The sequence below is a fragment of the Pseudoliparis swirei genome, chromosome 23, assembly GCF_029220125.1.
Source record: "Pseudoliparis swirei isolate HS2019 ecotype Mariana Trench chromosome 23, NWPU_hadal_v1, whole genome shotgun sequence".
Taxonomy (NCBI): Eukaryota; Metazoa; Chordata; class Actinopteri; order Perciformes; family Liparidae; genus Pseudoliparis; species Pseudoliparis swirei.
In genome coordinates, this window is record NC_079410.1 from 17456250 (window position 1) to 17472731 (window position 16482).

General features: G+C 44.5%; 1 protein-coding gene and 1 long non-coding RNA gene across 4 annotated transcripts; one reads left to right on the forward strand and one right to left on the reverse strand.

The window, feature by feature from the left end:
• The first annotated feature begins 5156 nt into the window (after nucleotides 1-5156).
• On the forward strand, nucleotides 5157-11388 carry wipi2 (WD repeat domain, phosphoinositide interacting 2). Of its 2 annotated transcripts, none has more exons than XM_056407810.1 (12): nucleotides 5157-5557; nucleotides 6139-6221; nucleotides 6895-7064; nucleotides 7198-7294; nucleotides 7750-7847; nucleotides 8150-8242; nucleotides 8389-8459; nucleotides 8567-8680; nucleotides 8800-8964; nucleotides 9511-9618; nucleotides 9778-9872; nucleotides 10081-11388. In XM_056407810.1, exons 1-12 carry the CDS (start codon nucleotides 5484-5486, stop codon nucleotides 10191-10193), a joined length of 1281 nt encoding a protein of 426 aa, XP_056263785.1. In that variant the 5' UTR covers nucleotides 5157-5483; the 3' UTR covers nucleotides 10194-11388. The 2 variants fall into 2 exon arrangements, with proteins under 2 accessions (XP_056263785.1, XP_056263786.1); XM_056407811.1 differs by having other exon boundaries at nucleotides 5158-5557; nucleotides 8567-8674.
• Nucleotides 11389-12423: 1035 nt separating this feature from the next.
• Nucleotides 12424-14653, reverse strand: LOC130188996 (uncharacterized). 2 transcript variants are annotated; one of them, XR_008830687.1, is made up of 5 exons: nucleotides 13951-14653; nucleotides 13744-13852; nucleotides 13321-13642; nucleotides 13081-13162; nucleotides 12424-12991 (listed from the first exon to the last, which is right to left on the reverse strand). It is a non-coding gene; the product is annotated as an uncharacterized LOC130188996 (long non-coding RNA). The 2 variants fall into 2 exon arrangements; XR_008830686.1 differs by having other exon boundaries at nucleotides 13081-13642.
• Nucleotides 14654-16482: the final 1829 nt, after the last annotated feature.

A 16482-nucleotide genomic window follows, 5' to 3' on the forward strand; every position in this document is an offset into this window, starting at 1 on the left:
TTTCGTATTTGATTTTGCTGTCAACTGTTGACTGATTTCATCCAGTGCTGGAAAATGACTACGTTTATTCAGTTTAATGAAGGTCTTGTTATCGTGTGTTTTTCTTACATTCATATACTTTTAAATAAGTAAAGGATCTGAATACTTTTTGCACCACTGATTTGTATTTTCCTAAATTCCCTGCTTGCGACAGACAGCAGGAACAAACAGTCCTTTAATTAGTTATTGGCCTAACAGTGAAATGTAAATAACTTAATATAATACAATGTTTCAGCCTTTAAAATCCCCTCAAACAGGATGTTTTGTTCTTGTCGGAAAGTTCCCATCCAACTATCATAACAGCCCGATATTTCCACAGCAAAAAAATGAAGTAGCAATCCAACACATCCTCAAACCAATATATAAAATAAAGCAGCTAAAGCCTCAACATAAAAAAGTAAATGATTTAATGTGTCAAAGGGTCCAGAGGATTTGAGGCAAACGGATGTTTATTGAGGTTTCAACTAATATGGTAACTCTCTCACTAAGTGTAATTTCTCAGATCCACTCTCGCCTCCCACACACACACACACACACACACACACACACACACACACACACACACTCACACTGGATAGAAAATTAAATATTACCCAACAATAACTGTGTCCCCAGCAGAGGCCCTTTGAGGCACTGTGCAGCAGCTGTGTGAGACATAACAGATAGATTATGCAAACACACACACACACACACACATGCAGAGACACACAGACACACACACAGACACACACAGAGATACACAGACACACACGAGAGAGACACACACACAGACACACACGAGAGAGACACACACACAGACACACACAGAGATACACAGACACACAAGAGAGACACACACACACAGACACACAAGAGAGACACACACAAACACACATACAGACACACACAGAGAGAGACACACACACACAGAGAGAGACACACACACACACAGAGAGAGAGAGAAACACACACATGCAGAGACACACAGAGAGAGAGAGACACACACACACACAGAGACACACACACACACACAGAGACACACACACACAGACAAACACACACACACACAGACAAACACACACACACACACACACACACATCAAAACAAGTTTCCAGATTCAGAGAAGCATGTTTGTATATTTCTACATCTCATTATTCCCAACACACTAATGTCTAAATAGATTAAATATAGATTAAAGTGATCGCGTTCAAACCCGTGAGAGCAGAATGACTTCCTATTAAAGCCATAACATAAACATAAAGTACATATATTCCTGATTTGTGTCACAGTATATGTGTGTGTTGCTCCAATGAGAAACATATTTTCTGTGCACATCATTTTCATCCCAAAAAAATGAACTATTTTTCCTTCGAGCTGGAAGTGCAGCTTTTCTCTCTATTTCACAAACCCTGGCCCCGCCCCTCCATCCACCATGTTTATTTGGAGGCCGCGGCTTGTGTAAACCAAAGGCCAGGACACGGTGTGTAGAGACCTCTGACAACAGTAAACTGGACCAAAGGACGCAGCTGGGTCACGACCACACACACACACACACACACACACAGGAGCCAACAAAGAACCGCCTGAGTCCCAGACGGGTCACTGCGCCCTTACAGTTTTTTTCGTTTGCTAAACGACAGCGGGCACAACTGGAGTCACATGAGCAAAACTCTAACTACAGTCTGCACAGCAGCAGTTCATGTGGACCAAACTCTAGTTTGTTTTTCATTGCTTGAACACAGTTTTCAAAACTCTAACACTTATCCCATGACTTTAACCACAACCTGCACAACACTGTGGATTTACAGCACTTTGTTCAAATGCTAACACACTGCTGTCAAAACTGTGAACCACACATTCAAAACGGAATACATTTAAGCCTTGTGCCTTTCAAACACTGCGGATTGCAATTTCAGCTGAAAGGCTAAGCAGGTGTCTTGTTTTAGACTTGTTAGTGAACACACACACACACATATATATATATATATATATAGGTAGAGCTCAGAAAGACTCATTTTGGAAATGGAACAAGGAAGACGGGTTCGTGGAGGGAGAAGGGTGGCAGGGAGAGGGGGATGCGTGGAGGAAGACAAAGAGCTGTTATTCCAGATGAAATAAGGGCTCCACTTGTAGACCATGTAATGTAATGTCGTGAACCAAGTGTTTGGTCACCACCCACATGACCAAATGTCAATTTTGGAAGCCATGCGTGCCGGATGTGAGGACACGAGTCCAGAGGACTGCCAGGGATGGATCAGGCCCTCCAGAAGGTTCTTCCCCAGGTGGCAAGAGAGAACATTAGATGTGATGTTGATGACAACATGTGGCCTGATGCTAGAGAGAGGCAGGATTAGCCCCTCAATTATTTGTTAGAATTACAGAATGTACTTTTAGTTTCTACCTTTTTTTTCTCATTACTGTAATTCCGTAAATTACTACAGACTATTGAAGCAAACTGCTAATTTTCATTTACCTTAAAGAATTGTTATGTTTTAAAAAATTTAATAAATCATGTGAAAGAATGTCACTCTTTTCTTTGAAGAAAATATGACTTTGTTTGAAGTCACTGAAATTGTTCAAACTGTAAAGATGAAAAGTTAGTATTTTCTGTATTGGTGTTTGATGCTCGTGTTTTTACTCTGTGTGCTCTGAGTGACAGTGTGTGTTACCTCAGTGTGTTCTGAGTGACAGTGTGTGTTACCTCAGTGTGTTCTGAGTGACAGTGTGTGTTATCTCAGTGAGGGCTGTGCAGAGTGTTTGGCTGCACTGAGCGTGTTTTGAGCCATGTGTTCAGAGTTGTGTTGCTTGGAATGAGTTTTGCAGGTGATGTGAACTGTTTAGCTCAGGTGACTGTTGGTAGTGCAGACTGTGGTTAGAGTTTTGCACATGTGACTCCAGTTGTGCCCGCTGTCGTTTAGCAAACGAAAAAAACTGTAAAGGAACATGTCACAATATCGGTGTCTGTGATGCCCTTTAATACCCGTCTGTTCTGCTTCATAGTGCTTTAATAAAAGATCACAGACACTCAGGTTGATCAGTCAGAGAATTCTTTACTTTGACATTCAGTGACTGAACTTGTGTAACATTTGGTGAAAGTGACATCATCGTTGTTTTGGACCACGGAGGCCTTCATGAGGCTGAAAGCTATAGAACTCAAACTACCTTTATTCAAGTTCTTAGACCATTTCATGCTCAGTTATACTTCTACTCAACTGCATTTTAGAGACAAATATTGTACTTTTTACTCTGGCAACATCAACTCTGCAGATTTAGATTATGTATACAAATAAAAAATGGACTAATACATGAAGATGTGTAATTATAGCTTTAGCAAGACAGCAGTATACATTAAAATAATCATCCATGAAATGATTATGTTTTCATCATTTATATGTCATTGTGAAATGGGCCATTCTGCATAAACTTTTACTCTTGGTACTTTATAGCGTCACAAGGATATTTTACTAAATGATCATTTTGAATACAGGAGTGAGTAAAAGATGTGAATACGTCTTCCACCACTGGCTAAAAGTTGAATGTGGTGGATTTTCTTTCTCCTCCTCGGGCAGTTGAGCAGTTTTCTCACCGTTGTTAATATTTAATCTAGATTTATTTCCCTCTTTGTATTCGTGTAGATCCTCACACAGGGTGAGCCGCTGTCTGCAGAGTCTGGTTCTGCTTTATGGTTTTATGGAATTTGTATCCTCACAATTACTTTGACATGTTCAGACATACAGCTGAAAGAACAATGAAGCAAGTAGGAGACAGAAACTGTGACTCACACCCACAATTATACAGTGGACATCAAATCACCAACCGTTTCCTTCTCATCATCCCAACTGTCTGTGTGTGTGCGTGTGTATGTGTGTGTAAATGTAATTGACCCTTTTTTCATAGAATATGAATCAGTAGATTCAAAAGTACGAGGATGCGCTGTTTTAATGGAAATTCCTTATACCTCAGTATTACATCACAGTACATGTCACTTAGCAGAATTACGTTAAGGGCATCAACCATGAGTACAAACTCAGAACAACAAGGATCAAGACAGTAACATTTCTTCAAGAAAGCCAAACTACAAAAATACCATAAGCAATACCATAAGTAATATCATAAGTAATATCATAAGTAATTCAAGTAAGCAGTGCAATATAAAAAGTGACAACGTGTTCAACTGTTATGTTTAGCATTGACACAAAATCCACAGAAGGAAACCAGCAAGTTTACAGTAGCGTTTAGTTAATTCATATAAAACATATGACCCCTGCCACCCCTCACACGGTCTCTTCAGCCTCCTGCCCTCTGGGAGGAGGTACCGGAGCCTCCGGGCTCACACCGCCAGGCTGTCCAACAGCTTCATCCACCAGGCTGTCAGGAAGCTGAACTCTCTCCCCATCCTCCCACTCCGTCCTCTTTCAGACTCACATGTCTGAATGCTGCTAGCACAATTTATGTTGTCTATATGTTTACATGTTTTTTTACTATTTTTGCACTTTATGTTGTCTATGCACTCTATGTTGTCTATATGTTTACATGTTTTTTACTATTTTTGCACTCTATGTTGTCTATATGTTGCACAATTCACTTTATGTTGGACAGAAGAGAAACGCAATTTCGATCTTCTGTATGTTTGCACATATGGAAAATTGACAAATAAAACTGACTTTGACTTTGACTTTGATATATTTAGATCACCAAATGTTGAGCAGCATGACCTTTTGTCTTAATATTTAGTTATAATGATATCATATTAAAATACTTACTTTTTTTATTCAAACATGGACGAATTAAAAATGTTTAGAGGAGGTAAGAGATATTTTTGGAATAAAGATACTTTTTTCTAAGCCGTGTAAAGTAAAGAGCAACTTTACAAATTAAATGTATTACAAATATTAGAAACTGAATAAAACAATAATATTCCAATTTAAAATGGAGTTAAGAGAAGATAGGAGCTCGAATTTGTATTGTCACTGATATGATGAATAAATATAATTAACATAGCCTATCGATCGAAGTGGACTGTGTACATCTCGCTCCTTCTTTTCACATGTTGTTTGCGCATATTGACGATGGGTGGCGCTGTTCCGTCAAATCCCGAGTCGTCGCTGCAGAGTGTTCCCAGGAGAGCCGTGTTTGCTCCTGCTGACACTCCCGCCTGTGGAGCCGAGACAACGGACAAAAACACCGACTACGGTCGGTCTCCGCCGTCCGTGATCACACGTATCCTCACCGGCCCGCTGCACTGGACAAAACTGTCCTGGCTCTTTAAAGGAGCTGCACGCTGCGTGCTCGGCGCATGCGCAGTACGGGGAAGCAACAGCCCCTGTGAAAACAACAACAATCCCTACAGCGGGGCCAGAAAAGAGAGATGGCTCCCTGAAAGCCGCACACTTCTTGCTCGTATCGTCGTCCCAATCCCAGCCCAGCTGCTGCTATTTCTACCGCAGCGTTACATGTCGAGCCCATGAACTTGGCCAGTCAAAGCGGGGATGCTGGCGGAAGCCAGCTTCTCTTCGCCAACTTCAACCAGGACAACACGTAAGACAGGCCCGCGGGAGCGGACGGCCTGCGCCGTCCAGCTAGCGGCCGTTAGCTCAGTGTGTGGACGGGGGCTCGGCGTGAAGCGGGCCGGTAGTCTCGTCCCGTGTGAGACGAGACTACCAGCCCGCTTCACGGGAGCTGGCTCCTTTAGCGGCCCCGTCGACGCCAGAATAACGTCCCGTCACGCGCACATAGCTTCCTTTAGCTGACACGATGCTGTGTTGTCCGAGGCTAACTTTAGCCACAACACACATGTAGGCGGGGTGTCACGTGACGGCGGTTAGGATTAATATATACAGTCGTGGAGGAGAAACACTACACGGAAGTGTGTGTCATTCTTTTATGTTTTTGGGGCGCGAGCGCCTGTTATTGCCGTGGGACTCGCGCTCCGTGTGATGACGCTGCGACGGCCACGAACTGCGTCGCTGTATTTATTGCAGGCAGGGAGAGGAGACCACTGCAGTGTCAGTGAGCCCCGCAGTGGAAAGCACTTTAAAAGGCCTCCGCGAGCTGCAATGACTGTGTGTTTGTGTGTGTGTGTGTGTTGTTCAATGCCTCTGTTTCTGTTATTGATGTAGGTCCTTAGCTGTTGGCACCAAATCAGGGTACAAGTTCTTCTCCCTGTCCTCTGTGGACAAACTGGAGCATATTTATGAATGTCGTAAGTATTGTCCACCTCCAGTTCCCTCAGACTAAAGTACAGCCTCCTGGTGTTATGGGTTTAAAGTTGTTGTTCTCCAGTCACTATCACTATTGTGTTTATATTATTGTGCAGTCCTATGATTGACTCTGTGTCAGGCTCAATTCAGACACGATCACTGCACCATGTAGAGCGTTGCTATCACTTTAAATGATGTTTTCACAGCGCTGTTCCCACCCACATGCACCACAACATCAAGCGTCCTCCTCGTTATTGGATTTACATCATTTTACATTATGATTTATTCTCTGCAGCGGTCCTATTACGCATGTGTGTGTAGAGCGCCGACCTGTGCCTTCTGATCATCCTGTTCGATTTAAGTGAATAATGTAAATCGAGCAGCAGGAGACTCGAGTTGTATGGTCGAGTGTTTTGAGCCATTAGGTTTTTTTAAATCTATAATTCATCAACCCATCTTTTGCTCACTGTTTAACGAACGTGCATAGTGTGCTGTGAGTTATGTCGGTGTGTTCAGGACCAATAAAACACCCAAACGTGGTATAACGTGACGCTTTCATTTGCATCATTTATTTCCCCTTTTTTTATAATTGTCCGGGTCGCAGAGCGGCAGCTCGTGAAAGGTGGCCGCGTGTCACCGAGTGAACGTTGTGGTGCTCTGTGTTCATCCCTGCAGCGGACACGGAGGACGTGTGCATCGTGGAGCGTCTCTTCTCCAGCAGCCTGGTGGCCATCGTCAGCCTGAAGGCCCCCAGGAAGCTCAAAGTATGCCACTTCAAGAAGGGAACCGAGATCTGCAACTACTCCTACTCCAACACCATCCTGGCCGTCAAGCTCAACCGACAGGTAGGAGGGCGGGAGCGAAGAAGAGCCGGTCAGACGTTCTGTCTCACGCTGTCACAGATGCCATGTTGTCTAATTGGTGTTTGCCTTTGACCGACATGTTGTTAATGTTTAGTTTTTTTTGGTTCCTCTGCAGAGGCTGATCGTGTGTCTGGAGGAGTCACTTTACATTCACAACATCCGAGACATGAAGGTGCTGCACACCATCAGAGAAACTCCGCCCAACCATTCAGGTGAGTGTGAAGAATGAAGAGCAACAGTCTGTGTGTATTGGGTAAAGTGTGTGTGGTACACGTCAGTAAAATAAACAAAGAATACTGGAGAAGAGTGTCTTTCCCTCCCAGTATATTAAGGGCTCAGACTGAAACCAGGGATGAGACTTCCCTCAAGTTTTGGTTTCTCTTTCACATTTCTAAGTTTATTATTCGTTCACAATCAACTCCATTTTGTTTGCTGTTTCCCTAACGGCAAAAAAAAGAAGCTGCCACTGCAGTCTGAGTTACTTTTGTGATATTGTTCTATTTAATACAACCCCTGAACAAAAAACCTGCTCACGCTGTCAGAACTATTATAAACATACAAGTAGTGTCACTTATTGTCAAGTTCAGATGCATGTGGAGTCTGATTTATCTTTTTCTTCGTCTTCCTCTTGTTAATCCGTTTGTATTTGTGCTGGTGTCTGTTCCAGGATTGTGCGCCCTTTCCATCAGCAATGATAACTGTTACCTGGCGTACCCAGGCAGTGCCACGATAGGAGAAGTCCAGGTGTTTGACACGGTCAACCTGGTAGGTGTAGCGCCCTCTGCCTCTTCAATAAAAGCTCCTTTAATCGCATGTCCTGTGCAGACAACTCATTTCACACAAACACAAGTTGCATGTATAGCTGAGCTGCTGTTTCTCATTAACTTGTAGAGTGTTTATTGTTTGTCATTCTATAAAAGACACTGAAATGAAATCTAACTCATCTCATGAGATTCTGTCAGCCAGTGCTTCTTGACATCAGCCCCAGCTGATACCCGCCGTTCTTATTCATTTGTGTCTCATCTGAAGTGGCGCTTCTCTAACTAGTGTCCGTGTGTGTTCTCCAGCGAGCGGCTAACATGATTCCAGCCCACGACAACCCGTTAGCGGCGCTGGCTTTCGATGCCAGTGGAACCAAGCTGGCCACGGCCTCGGAGAAGGTACGGCGCTGACTGAAGCGCATCGGCCCGACGTCTCTGTGGCTCGTCCGCGGCTTTGTTTGCCGCCCGATGCAAACACGGATCGCTGCCGTTGCCTCCGAGCTCTCTCATCCTCTGCGTCTTTTGTGTCTCTCGCTTCCTCCCAGGGCACCGTCATTCGTGTCTTCTCCATCCCGGAGGGGCAGAAGCTCTTCGAGTTTCGAAGAGGAGTCAAGAGGTAGGCGGCTCGATGTCTGACTGCACTTCAGAAATGAAAGCTCTTTTTTTGACTGCGACGGACTCTCATCCTTCTGCTTCCCCTACCTGCGGGGTTTCTTGTCTCAGGTGTGTGAGCATCTGCTCGTTGGCGTTCAGCATGGAAGGCCTGTACCTGTCGGCCTCCAGCAACACGGAGACGGTCCACATCTTCAAATTAGAGACGCAGAAGGAGAAGTATGTGTACGTACCTTTTGGACTGTCATATTAAGTCAGCCCTTTTAAAAAAAAAATCTTCTGAGGGCTGTGGATGAGCTTTATGCTCCTCAGAGTAACCGAGGCTTCTCATATTCTGTGTGTAGGCCAGCAGAGGAGCCCACCACATGGGGAGGCTACCTGGGCAAGGTGCTGATGGCGTCCACCACCTACCTGCCCTCTCAGGTTACGGAAATGTTCACCCAGGGGCGAGCCTTCGCCACCGTGCGTCTGCCTTTCTGTGGACATAAGAACATCTGTGCCTTAGCTGTGTGAGTATGCACACGCATGGATGTACACATGCGGCGCTGGTTTTGTTTGTTGTCGTGGTTGTAGGGGTCCTACCTTTTTTGAAACGTGCCGTGAAAGTGGAATCGGGAGGACTCGATGCCCTTCAGTCCCTCTTCATGGAGAAACACCGAGGTCACCAGTGACGTGTTCTTTGTGTTTTGGTCACTGAGATAATGTTGACCCTGAGAGGTCTGTTGAATCGATCACCTGTGGTGTTTAAAATCCAGCGCAGTCCTCCTCCCGATGACCAGAGTAGCTGCTCCTATTACATATGAAGATGTCACCCGACACGGTTTAGAACGGCACATTTTTAATGACCTTGAAGGCATCCGGATCCCTTTGGTGCTACATCAGGCTGTGATGGAGCCATTTAACGAGACGGTGCTGCTGATAATTACTTCATGCAGCGGATAGTTTCGTCCGCTGCATAACGACCCCGACGTACGAGCCGTGGGAGCTGAAGGCTCTTCTTCAAGAGGTGGAGCTGACGTAGATGTGAAACTCTGTTTTTCTTTGTTTCAAATCAGCATCCAGAAGATTCCTCGGTTGTTGGTGGCAGCGGCTGATGGTTACCTGTATCTGTACAACCTGGATCCACAAGAGGGAGGGGAGTGCACACTTATGAAGCAGCACAGGTAACACACACACACACACACAGAGTGAATACAGAACGAATGTGGCAGATGTAGAGCGACGACGAGCGGGTCACTGAACACATCATCGGAAGTTTTCACACGACCAACAGCCTGAAGTTTGGAGAGTTGGACTGAGAGTTTCTATTCCTGACTCCTCAGGTTAGATGGCAGGGCTGAGCCAGCCAATGAGATCCTGGAGCAGTCACATGACCGCCCACTTGTGGCCCCGACCTACAGTGCCGCTGTCCCTAAAGGTATGTCTCTCAAATGTTCTACTTAGTTTTGTAAAGGATGATGTAATTGTAGGGAATTGGTAATCTTGAGTAATTAAGAAGTTATTTATTCAGAGAAATAACACTTTTACTCATTTGTCATCTTTATGACTTCATGACTCTATATATATATATATATATAATAAATATATAAAATAAATATGGGACCTTCGACCTCTTGTTTCCCTAGGTTACTGTGAAGAGCAGGGCGCCGTGGGAGGGGCCGGGCTCGACGACGACCTCAACGACTTGTGCCTGGAGGAAGAGAACGAGCAGCCGCCGCTCATCCTTGAAACTGACTGAGTTCGTACCAACCAATCAGAGGGCTCCTCTGGTGCTGCTATATGAACATATGACACACGAGCCTGTCTGTCAGTCTGTTTGTCCATTCACATACATGCCCCCCCCCCATCTCACCCCTTCCTCCTCTTCCTCAGCTCCCCTTTTCTCTCGGTTTGCCTGCGCAGGCCAAACTGACGCTTTGCATGTACATGTGCCAACTGCTAATAACATGCTCCAGTGTGAGTGTGTGTGTGTGTGTGTTGAACAGTTGATAAGAGAAAACAAATGTAGCTGTGTCTTCACTTTAAGACACACGGACACGAGCCCTGCGTACCATGAAGGTGTTTGTGTTAGTGCCTCTCTGCCCTGGCGCCGTGCTGAGGGGGATCTCTTTGCATTGGCTTAATTAAATCTATTTTCAGTTGTCGGATATTTATCGACGGTGTGTACCATCTTCTTTTTTTCCCCCTCTTGCGCGTACAAGTGTAGCGTCGCTCAAGTTTAACCTCCAAAGAATGATTTGGAAGCCTTCGGCTGAGGTGTTTGCGTTTTTGAGAGTGCGCTCATGCTGAGGCCTCGTTTGTGTGTGTGTGTGTGCTGGGCATGTACGTAAGCAAAACACTTGAGTAATTACCCTCCACTTGTCCCCCCCCCCCCCTCCTTCCTCTCCTCCCACTTTCACCTCATCCATACAGAGGCTCAGTGAACCTTGACCTCCTCTCCCTCCCATTCTCAGGCCCGCAGTCATTGTTTGATTTTTTTTTTTTTTTACTCCGATTCGAAACTGATCTTTTCTTAAATCTACGTAACCGATCATGGCCAACGATGTGTCGTGCGTAAGAAAGCATGCACGGTGTTGTTGACGTGGTACTTAGTCCAGACATCGAAGACGAGTGTGTGTGGGTAGTGAGGACCAGTCGAGGGAGGAAGGAAGCGGCGCTCCGCGGCCGTCAGCGCTCCGTCGGGTTGTGACCGAAGAGCTTCGTCTCTCCGGGGTAGCGAGTGAACTGTGGGTTTTAGTTCTCTGGATCTGGAGCTCGGGCCGAGCCTCACCGACTGGACCGGGAAGCTGCATGATTCCCCATTTAATCCTTTGGGTGTCTGAAGCCACGAAACGACGGGGGGGTCGGCGGGCATTTTCTAATGATTTTGTACAAAATGTGAAACGTTCATCTGAAACTAAAATGACAAATAAATTCCATGTTGATGTATGAGATGCCGTTTGTTCTTGTCTCATGCTTTGACTGATGCATTAATAAAGGAAACACGCAGGGGCCCGTTATACGCTCTAAAAGCTCTCTTCGTGTTTTGTGTTAGTTATTTATTTAAATCTAAAAAACTATGTTTTACATCATCCCAGATTTAATTCGAGGGTGATCTCAAGGAAGAGGAGAAACCTTCAAAACCTGCATGAGCAGATCTGTTCCACTAGGGGGCGGTGCAGCAGTCTATGAAACCAAACCAGCCACAGAGCAGTTGGCCTCCATGTGGAGGCTTGTTTCTGGCCTCCTGATGGATGTGAGCCCAGCATGGCCTCTTCCGATATCTACCCGGCTCGATGCTGCCGCGCTCACCGGCTAATCGCTCATTTTGTCCTCTGGACGCTTGGTACGACATGCCTGAGACTGAGTGGGTTTCACAGAGCTTTCCTCTGGGGGTCGATGAGAGGGACTGGACCCGCACACCGAGCCCAGAGAAGCTCAGCAGGGACCTCGTGCGCCTGGTGATGGATGTGGTTGCTTGTTGGTGAGAGCAACTTCCTTTTAGAGAGACGCACACTCCATGTGTTGTTCCAGGCTATTTTATTTAACGTAACTTCCCTCACATTTTTCCGATTGACACTTTTTTTTTTTTATGTTTGAGGCTCTAATGTCATCCAAGTAGCATTGAAAGTCTCCCAAAATGAAAATCATGGATTGGAAAAATTTGACTTTTTAAATCCAGAATCCCCACTCCCACTCACGGTGTCCTCGATTTGCTGTATGTAGGACTTGAATGAGGTGTGTGTGTGTGTTCATAAGTATACAGGTGCAATGACAGAGGAAACGTACATCAATGGCTCTGTCTTGAGAATAGATGTAACAAGAGCTAACACATTTTGTATGAAAATATTAAATACTATTATGCCTGATCAATATAACTGATGTTACAACTTTTCATTTCATGCTAATTGAGCACAGACATATTATTTCCTGCTACGGTACCATCTTTGTTTTGATTTGGAAACAGTGGTCTGACATGAGAAATTATTCTTTTGAAATAGTTGTTATATGTATATATGTTTGCAGTGAAACTCTTTTAACCTTTGAGGTAGTTAGAAGTGTTTTTAAGGATTCTGAAAATACCTTCAGACCAGCAGTCAGTGTTGTTAAACCAGCTTCTAGGCTTTTCAGAGGTTGTGTTTATTTTTCAGAAAAGCTCCGCGACTCACATGTAGTGTTAATACACGAGAGGCAGAAACTGGAGAAAGGTTCCTGTGAGCCTTCACACCAAAAAATAACAAACAAGCGAGAGAAGCAGCGGTCTCTGGCTGCTTGATATGAGCCAGAAGAAGTATTTCAACCTCGTATTTTTTTTTTCCTGTACATAAAGATTTGACAATAGACAACAATACTTTCTATAAGAAGGGACATTAACTTGGTGTTGTGGTAAAATCATCTATATGTGTATAATCGTGTGTGCTGAAGTCGTTCTTCTCTTGTGACAGAGTGATCATCTTCCCCTCCAGATCTTTGATCTTGTCCTCCAGAGTCCAGCCTCTTCACCTTCTCCTGCTCCTCTTCCTTGGCCTTTAAGGTCTCCATCAGCAGGGGCTTCAGCTGGAGGGGCAAGGCAGGAAAGATGATGATGATGATGATGATGATGATAACTTCTCATTTGTCCAGAGGGAACATTTTCGGCATTTTACCTTAGTGTAGAGTTTCCACCATCCCCAGTAGCGTAACTGAAGGAACTTCCTCATGTTGCACTGGATGGCCATCAATGCAATTCTGCATCACTCTCACACACACACACACACACACACACAGACACACAAATGCAGAAACACTGTTGGATATTTAATTGACCAAAACACACTCCATCTCTCTGACCCAGCTGTCTCAGCGGAGGAGCGGGACCATGCACACGCTGACCCTCTGTCCACCACCTTGTTGAACTGGACCCTCATTGGAGCTCCTCTCAGCTGAGCCTGCAGCGCGGTTGTGGTCTTTGCCAGGACGCCTGTGTGGAAGAAAAAAAACACCTGGAGAGGAAAACGCAGACGGGGATGGAAGACGTAAAAAGAGGAGGGAAGAGGAAAACTGAAGTAAAATCCATGAATGTGTATTTGTTCAAGAAGAGATCTCTTTCAATGTGTTGCACTTCACATGTTGAGTATGACAGTGAACCTTGAGACTGACTCAGGAGGAGCTCCGAGGCCTTCTGGTTGTCGAGGAATCCTTGAGGGATGATGCTCGTGTTGATTGTACCTCGGGGACATTAGGAGAGCAGATATGTGAGACTTTAACATGGAGATTTTAAAAAGAAAATGTAATTATGTAAATAAGTACAGAAAGGAAGGGAGGAAAACCTTTGTTTAAATTCCGGGTACTGCGGTCTGTTGGGGAGTCTTGCAGATGCGGCTGCCCTCCAGCACGCCGTTGCAGGCTAACTGCTGCAGGACCAGACGGCTGTCACACCTTTATAACATCAAGTAGAGAGTGCACAGAGAATATCTTACCAAGTGTCCCAAGAATAATACATTTCTTGATTTAGTGAGCACATTTTAGGGGCTGACCTGGCTTCTTGAAGTCGTTGGGCGCGATGCGGCGGACGACGTGGGGAGCAGTGCTCCGCAGGGTGCTCATCACCCTGTTCAGTTGACCCGTTGTGCACAGAGTGAAAGGACACCCGTGAGATTGTGAGCATGTTGTGAGGGAGTTGCATGTCTTGTGTGCTTGTTGTTCCTCATGTACATTGAGTATTCGGAAGAGGCTGATAAGTGGTTTAGTCATCTTCTTGTTTCCCTGTTTCCAGTCTTTGTCCTCAGCTGAGCGGCTGCTGGTATCACTGCTCTCGTCCCCAGGGAGGTTGTTTGTGCTCACAGTGCCGGCGTAGTGCACCGGAGCACCGATGGAGTGCACACACTGGTCCTGGTTCTGACCTGACGTTACAAGATCCAGCATTGTAACCGAGCACAGTCTTTGTTTGCAAGGAAAAAAACGGCAACCAATAAATAATGTCTTTGCAATAACTCGTTGCCAACCTTGACCCTGGGGCGCGTCATGCCCTTCTGAGGCTCCCCAGAGCTGATGGTGGGTGAGAGAAGAGGGGACAAGGAATTCATTAAAATATTCCAACAATGTCTGGTTATACGCATGAGATTGAGAGCGATGAAAGGATAAATAGAGAGAAAAGGCCAGAGGGAGTGAACACGCTGGACCTTTTGTCCCCTCAGATCCACATCAGCTGGTTCCTCTCCGGGTTTCTGTTTGACCTTCATGTTGCCGAAGTGCATAATGCCTCCAGTCAACTTGTACACACTCATCTTCTCCTCGAGAGGGAAGCCCAGGACATCAAAGGCTTCGTGTGAACACACACACACACACACACACACACACACACGTACAACACTTACACAGGCAACAGCACCATCAACAGGCTCATTCATATAATTTCTCGTTGGTCAAGCAGAGATGTGCGTTCGTCTTTTAATACTGATTTACAATCAAAACACAGCGGGAATTACTCGTCTCTCGCAGACAGAAACACTCTGAACTCACTGAGCAGCGGTTCCTCCCCGTCCTCCATGTTGTCCACCACAGTGACTCCCTGACATACTGTCTGGGGTCTGGCTTCAGCAGCAGAGCCTTTGGAAGACACATATCAAGACCAAAGAGCACTCAAGACCATAATCATTTGTGACACCGAAAGTGCGTCCCAATGCGTGTTACCGGGTAAGATTATTAATTCAGACAGAAAGTAACATTTGATTTCTCCCTTCTCAAGCTTTTTAGTGAGACACTCAACCCCCACAGACCTGTCAGTTTCCTCTTCATCAACCCCACAAACCGGACGCTACTCGACCCTAACGACGATATACTGCAATACCCTTTCACAGCATTTAACTATTTTATGTATTTAAGTGGGTTTAGTTTCACTAAACTTGAAAGTGATTTCAACAGTTTTTGCAAACTTATCTCACGTTGTTTCAAGCATGTGATCATTACTTTAAGCTAACGTGAACTACATGTAATCCTTATTTTAAGCTAACGTGAACTACATGTAATCATTACTTTTAGCTAACGTGAACTACATGTAATCTTTACTTTCAGCTAACGTGAACTACATGTAATCATTACTTTCAGCCAACGTGAACTACATGTAATCCTTATTTTAAGCTAACGTGAACTACATGTAATCTTTACTTTAAGCTAACGTGAACTACATGTAATCTTTACTTTAAGCTCACGTGAACTACATGTAATCATTACTTTCAGCTTACGTAAACGACATGTAATCTTTACTTTCAGCTAACGTGAACTACATGTAATCATTACTTTCAGCTAACGTGAACTACATGTAATCATTACTTTCAGCTAACGTGAACTACATGTAATCATTACTTTTAGCTAACGTGAACTACATGTAATCTTTACTTTCAGCTAACGTGAACTACATGTAATCATTACTTTTAGCTAACGTGAACTACTTAAACTGTTTATCCATTACTGTATTTAAAGCAGTTAGTTGTTCTCTTCAACTCTTCATCGGTAAAACATGTATTTGTCCATTGGCAATTCGTCAAATCCAGATATGAGAAACTATTTTGACTGTTAAAAAGAAAGGTTTCCCCAAATGTTACTTTAGCTTCCACAAAGCTGACTGTGAAATAATAAGGTACATGTGTGCAGCAGAGAAGAGGATCTCTAGTCTGTATTTTCTGCTTACATCTACTTTCAATCCATATCTGATGGCATTGCAGCTTTCGTTTCCTCACCTATGAGTTCTGGTTTCCTTCCAGAGAGCAGTTGGTATCCTCTCTCAGTAGCCTGCTGGGAAATCACTCTTGATTTCTCTAGCAGATCTGAAGCAAGACAATTAGATGTATGGATATTTATTATGTTCCTTTAGCAGCATAACATTTTTATTTCATGAATCATAGCACGTAAAAACCAAGGCTTTGGTATTTGGCAGAGGTAACAAAAGACCAAATGAATGAAACCCACTTATAGCTCTCAATGTCGGCACCAGCTAGCTTAGCTGTGGATTCCCCTTAAACTATAAATACATGTTATTCTCACAGAAGTTCTGATTGTACTGTTGCCAT

Coding starts and splice junctions, on each gene's coding strand:
- wipi2 (XM_056407810.1), top strand. CDS start 5,484: ATGAACTTGGCCAGTCAAAGCGGGGATGCTGGCGGAAGCCAGCTTCTC. Junction 7,848..8,149: donor TGTTTGACACGGTCAACCTG/GTAGGTGTAGCG, acceptor TGTGTTCTCCAG/CGAGCGGCTAACATGATTCC. Junction 9,619..9,777: donor ACACTTATGAAGCAGCACAG/GTAACACACACA, acceptor CTGACTCCTCAG/GTTAGATGGCAGGGCTGAGC.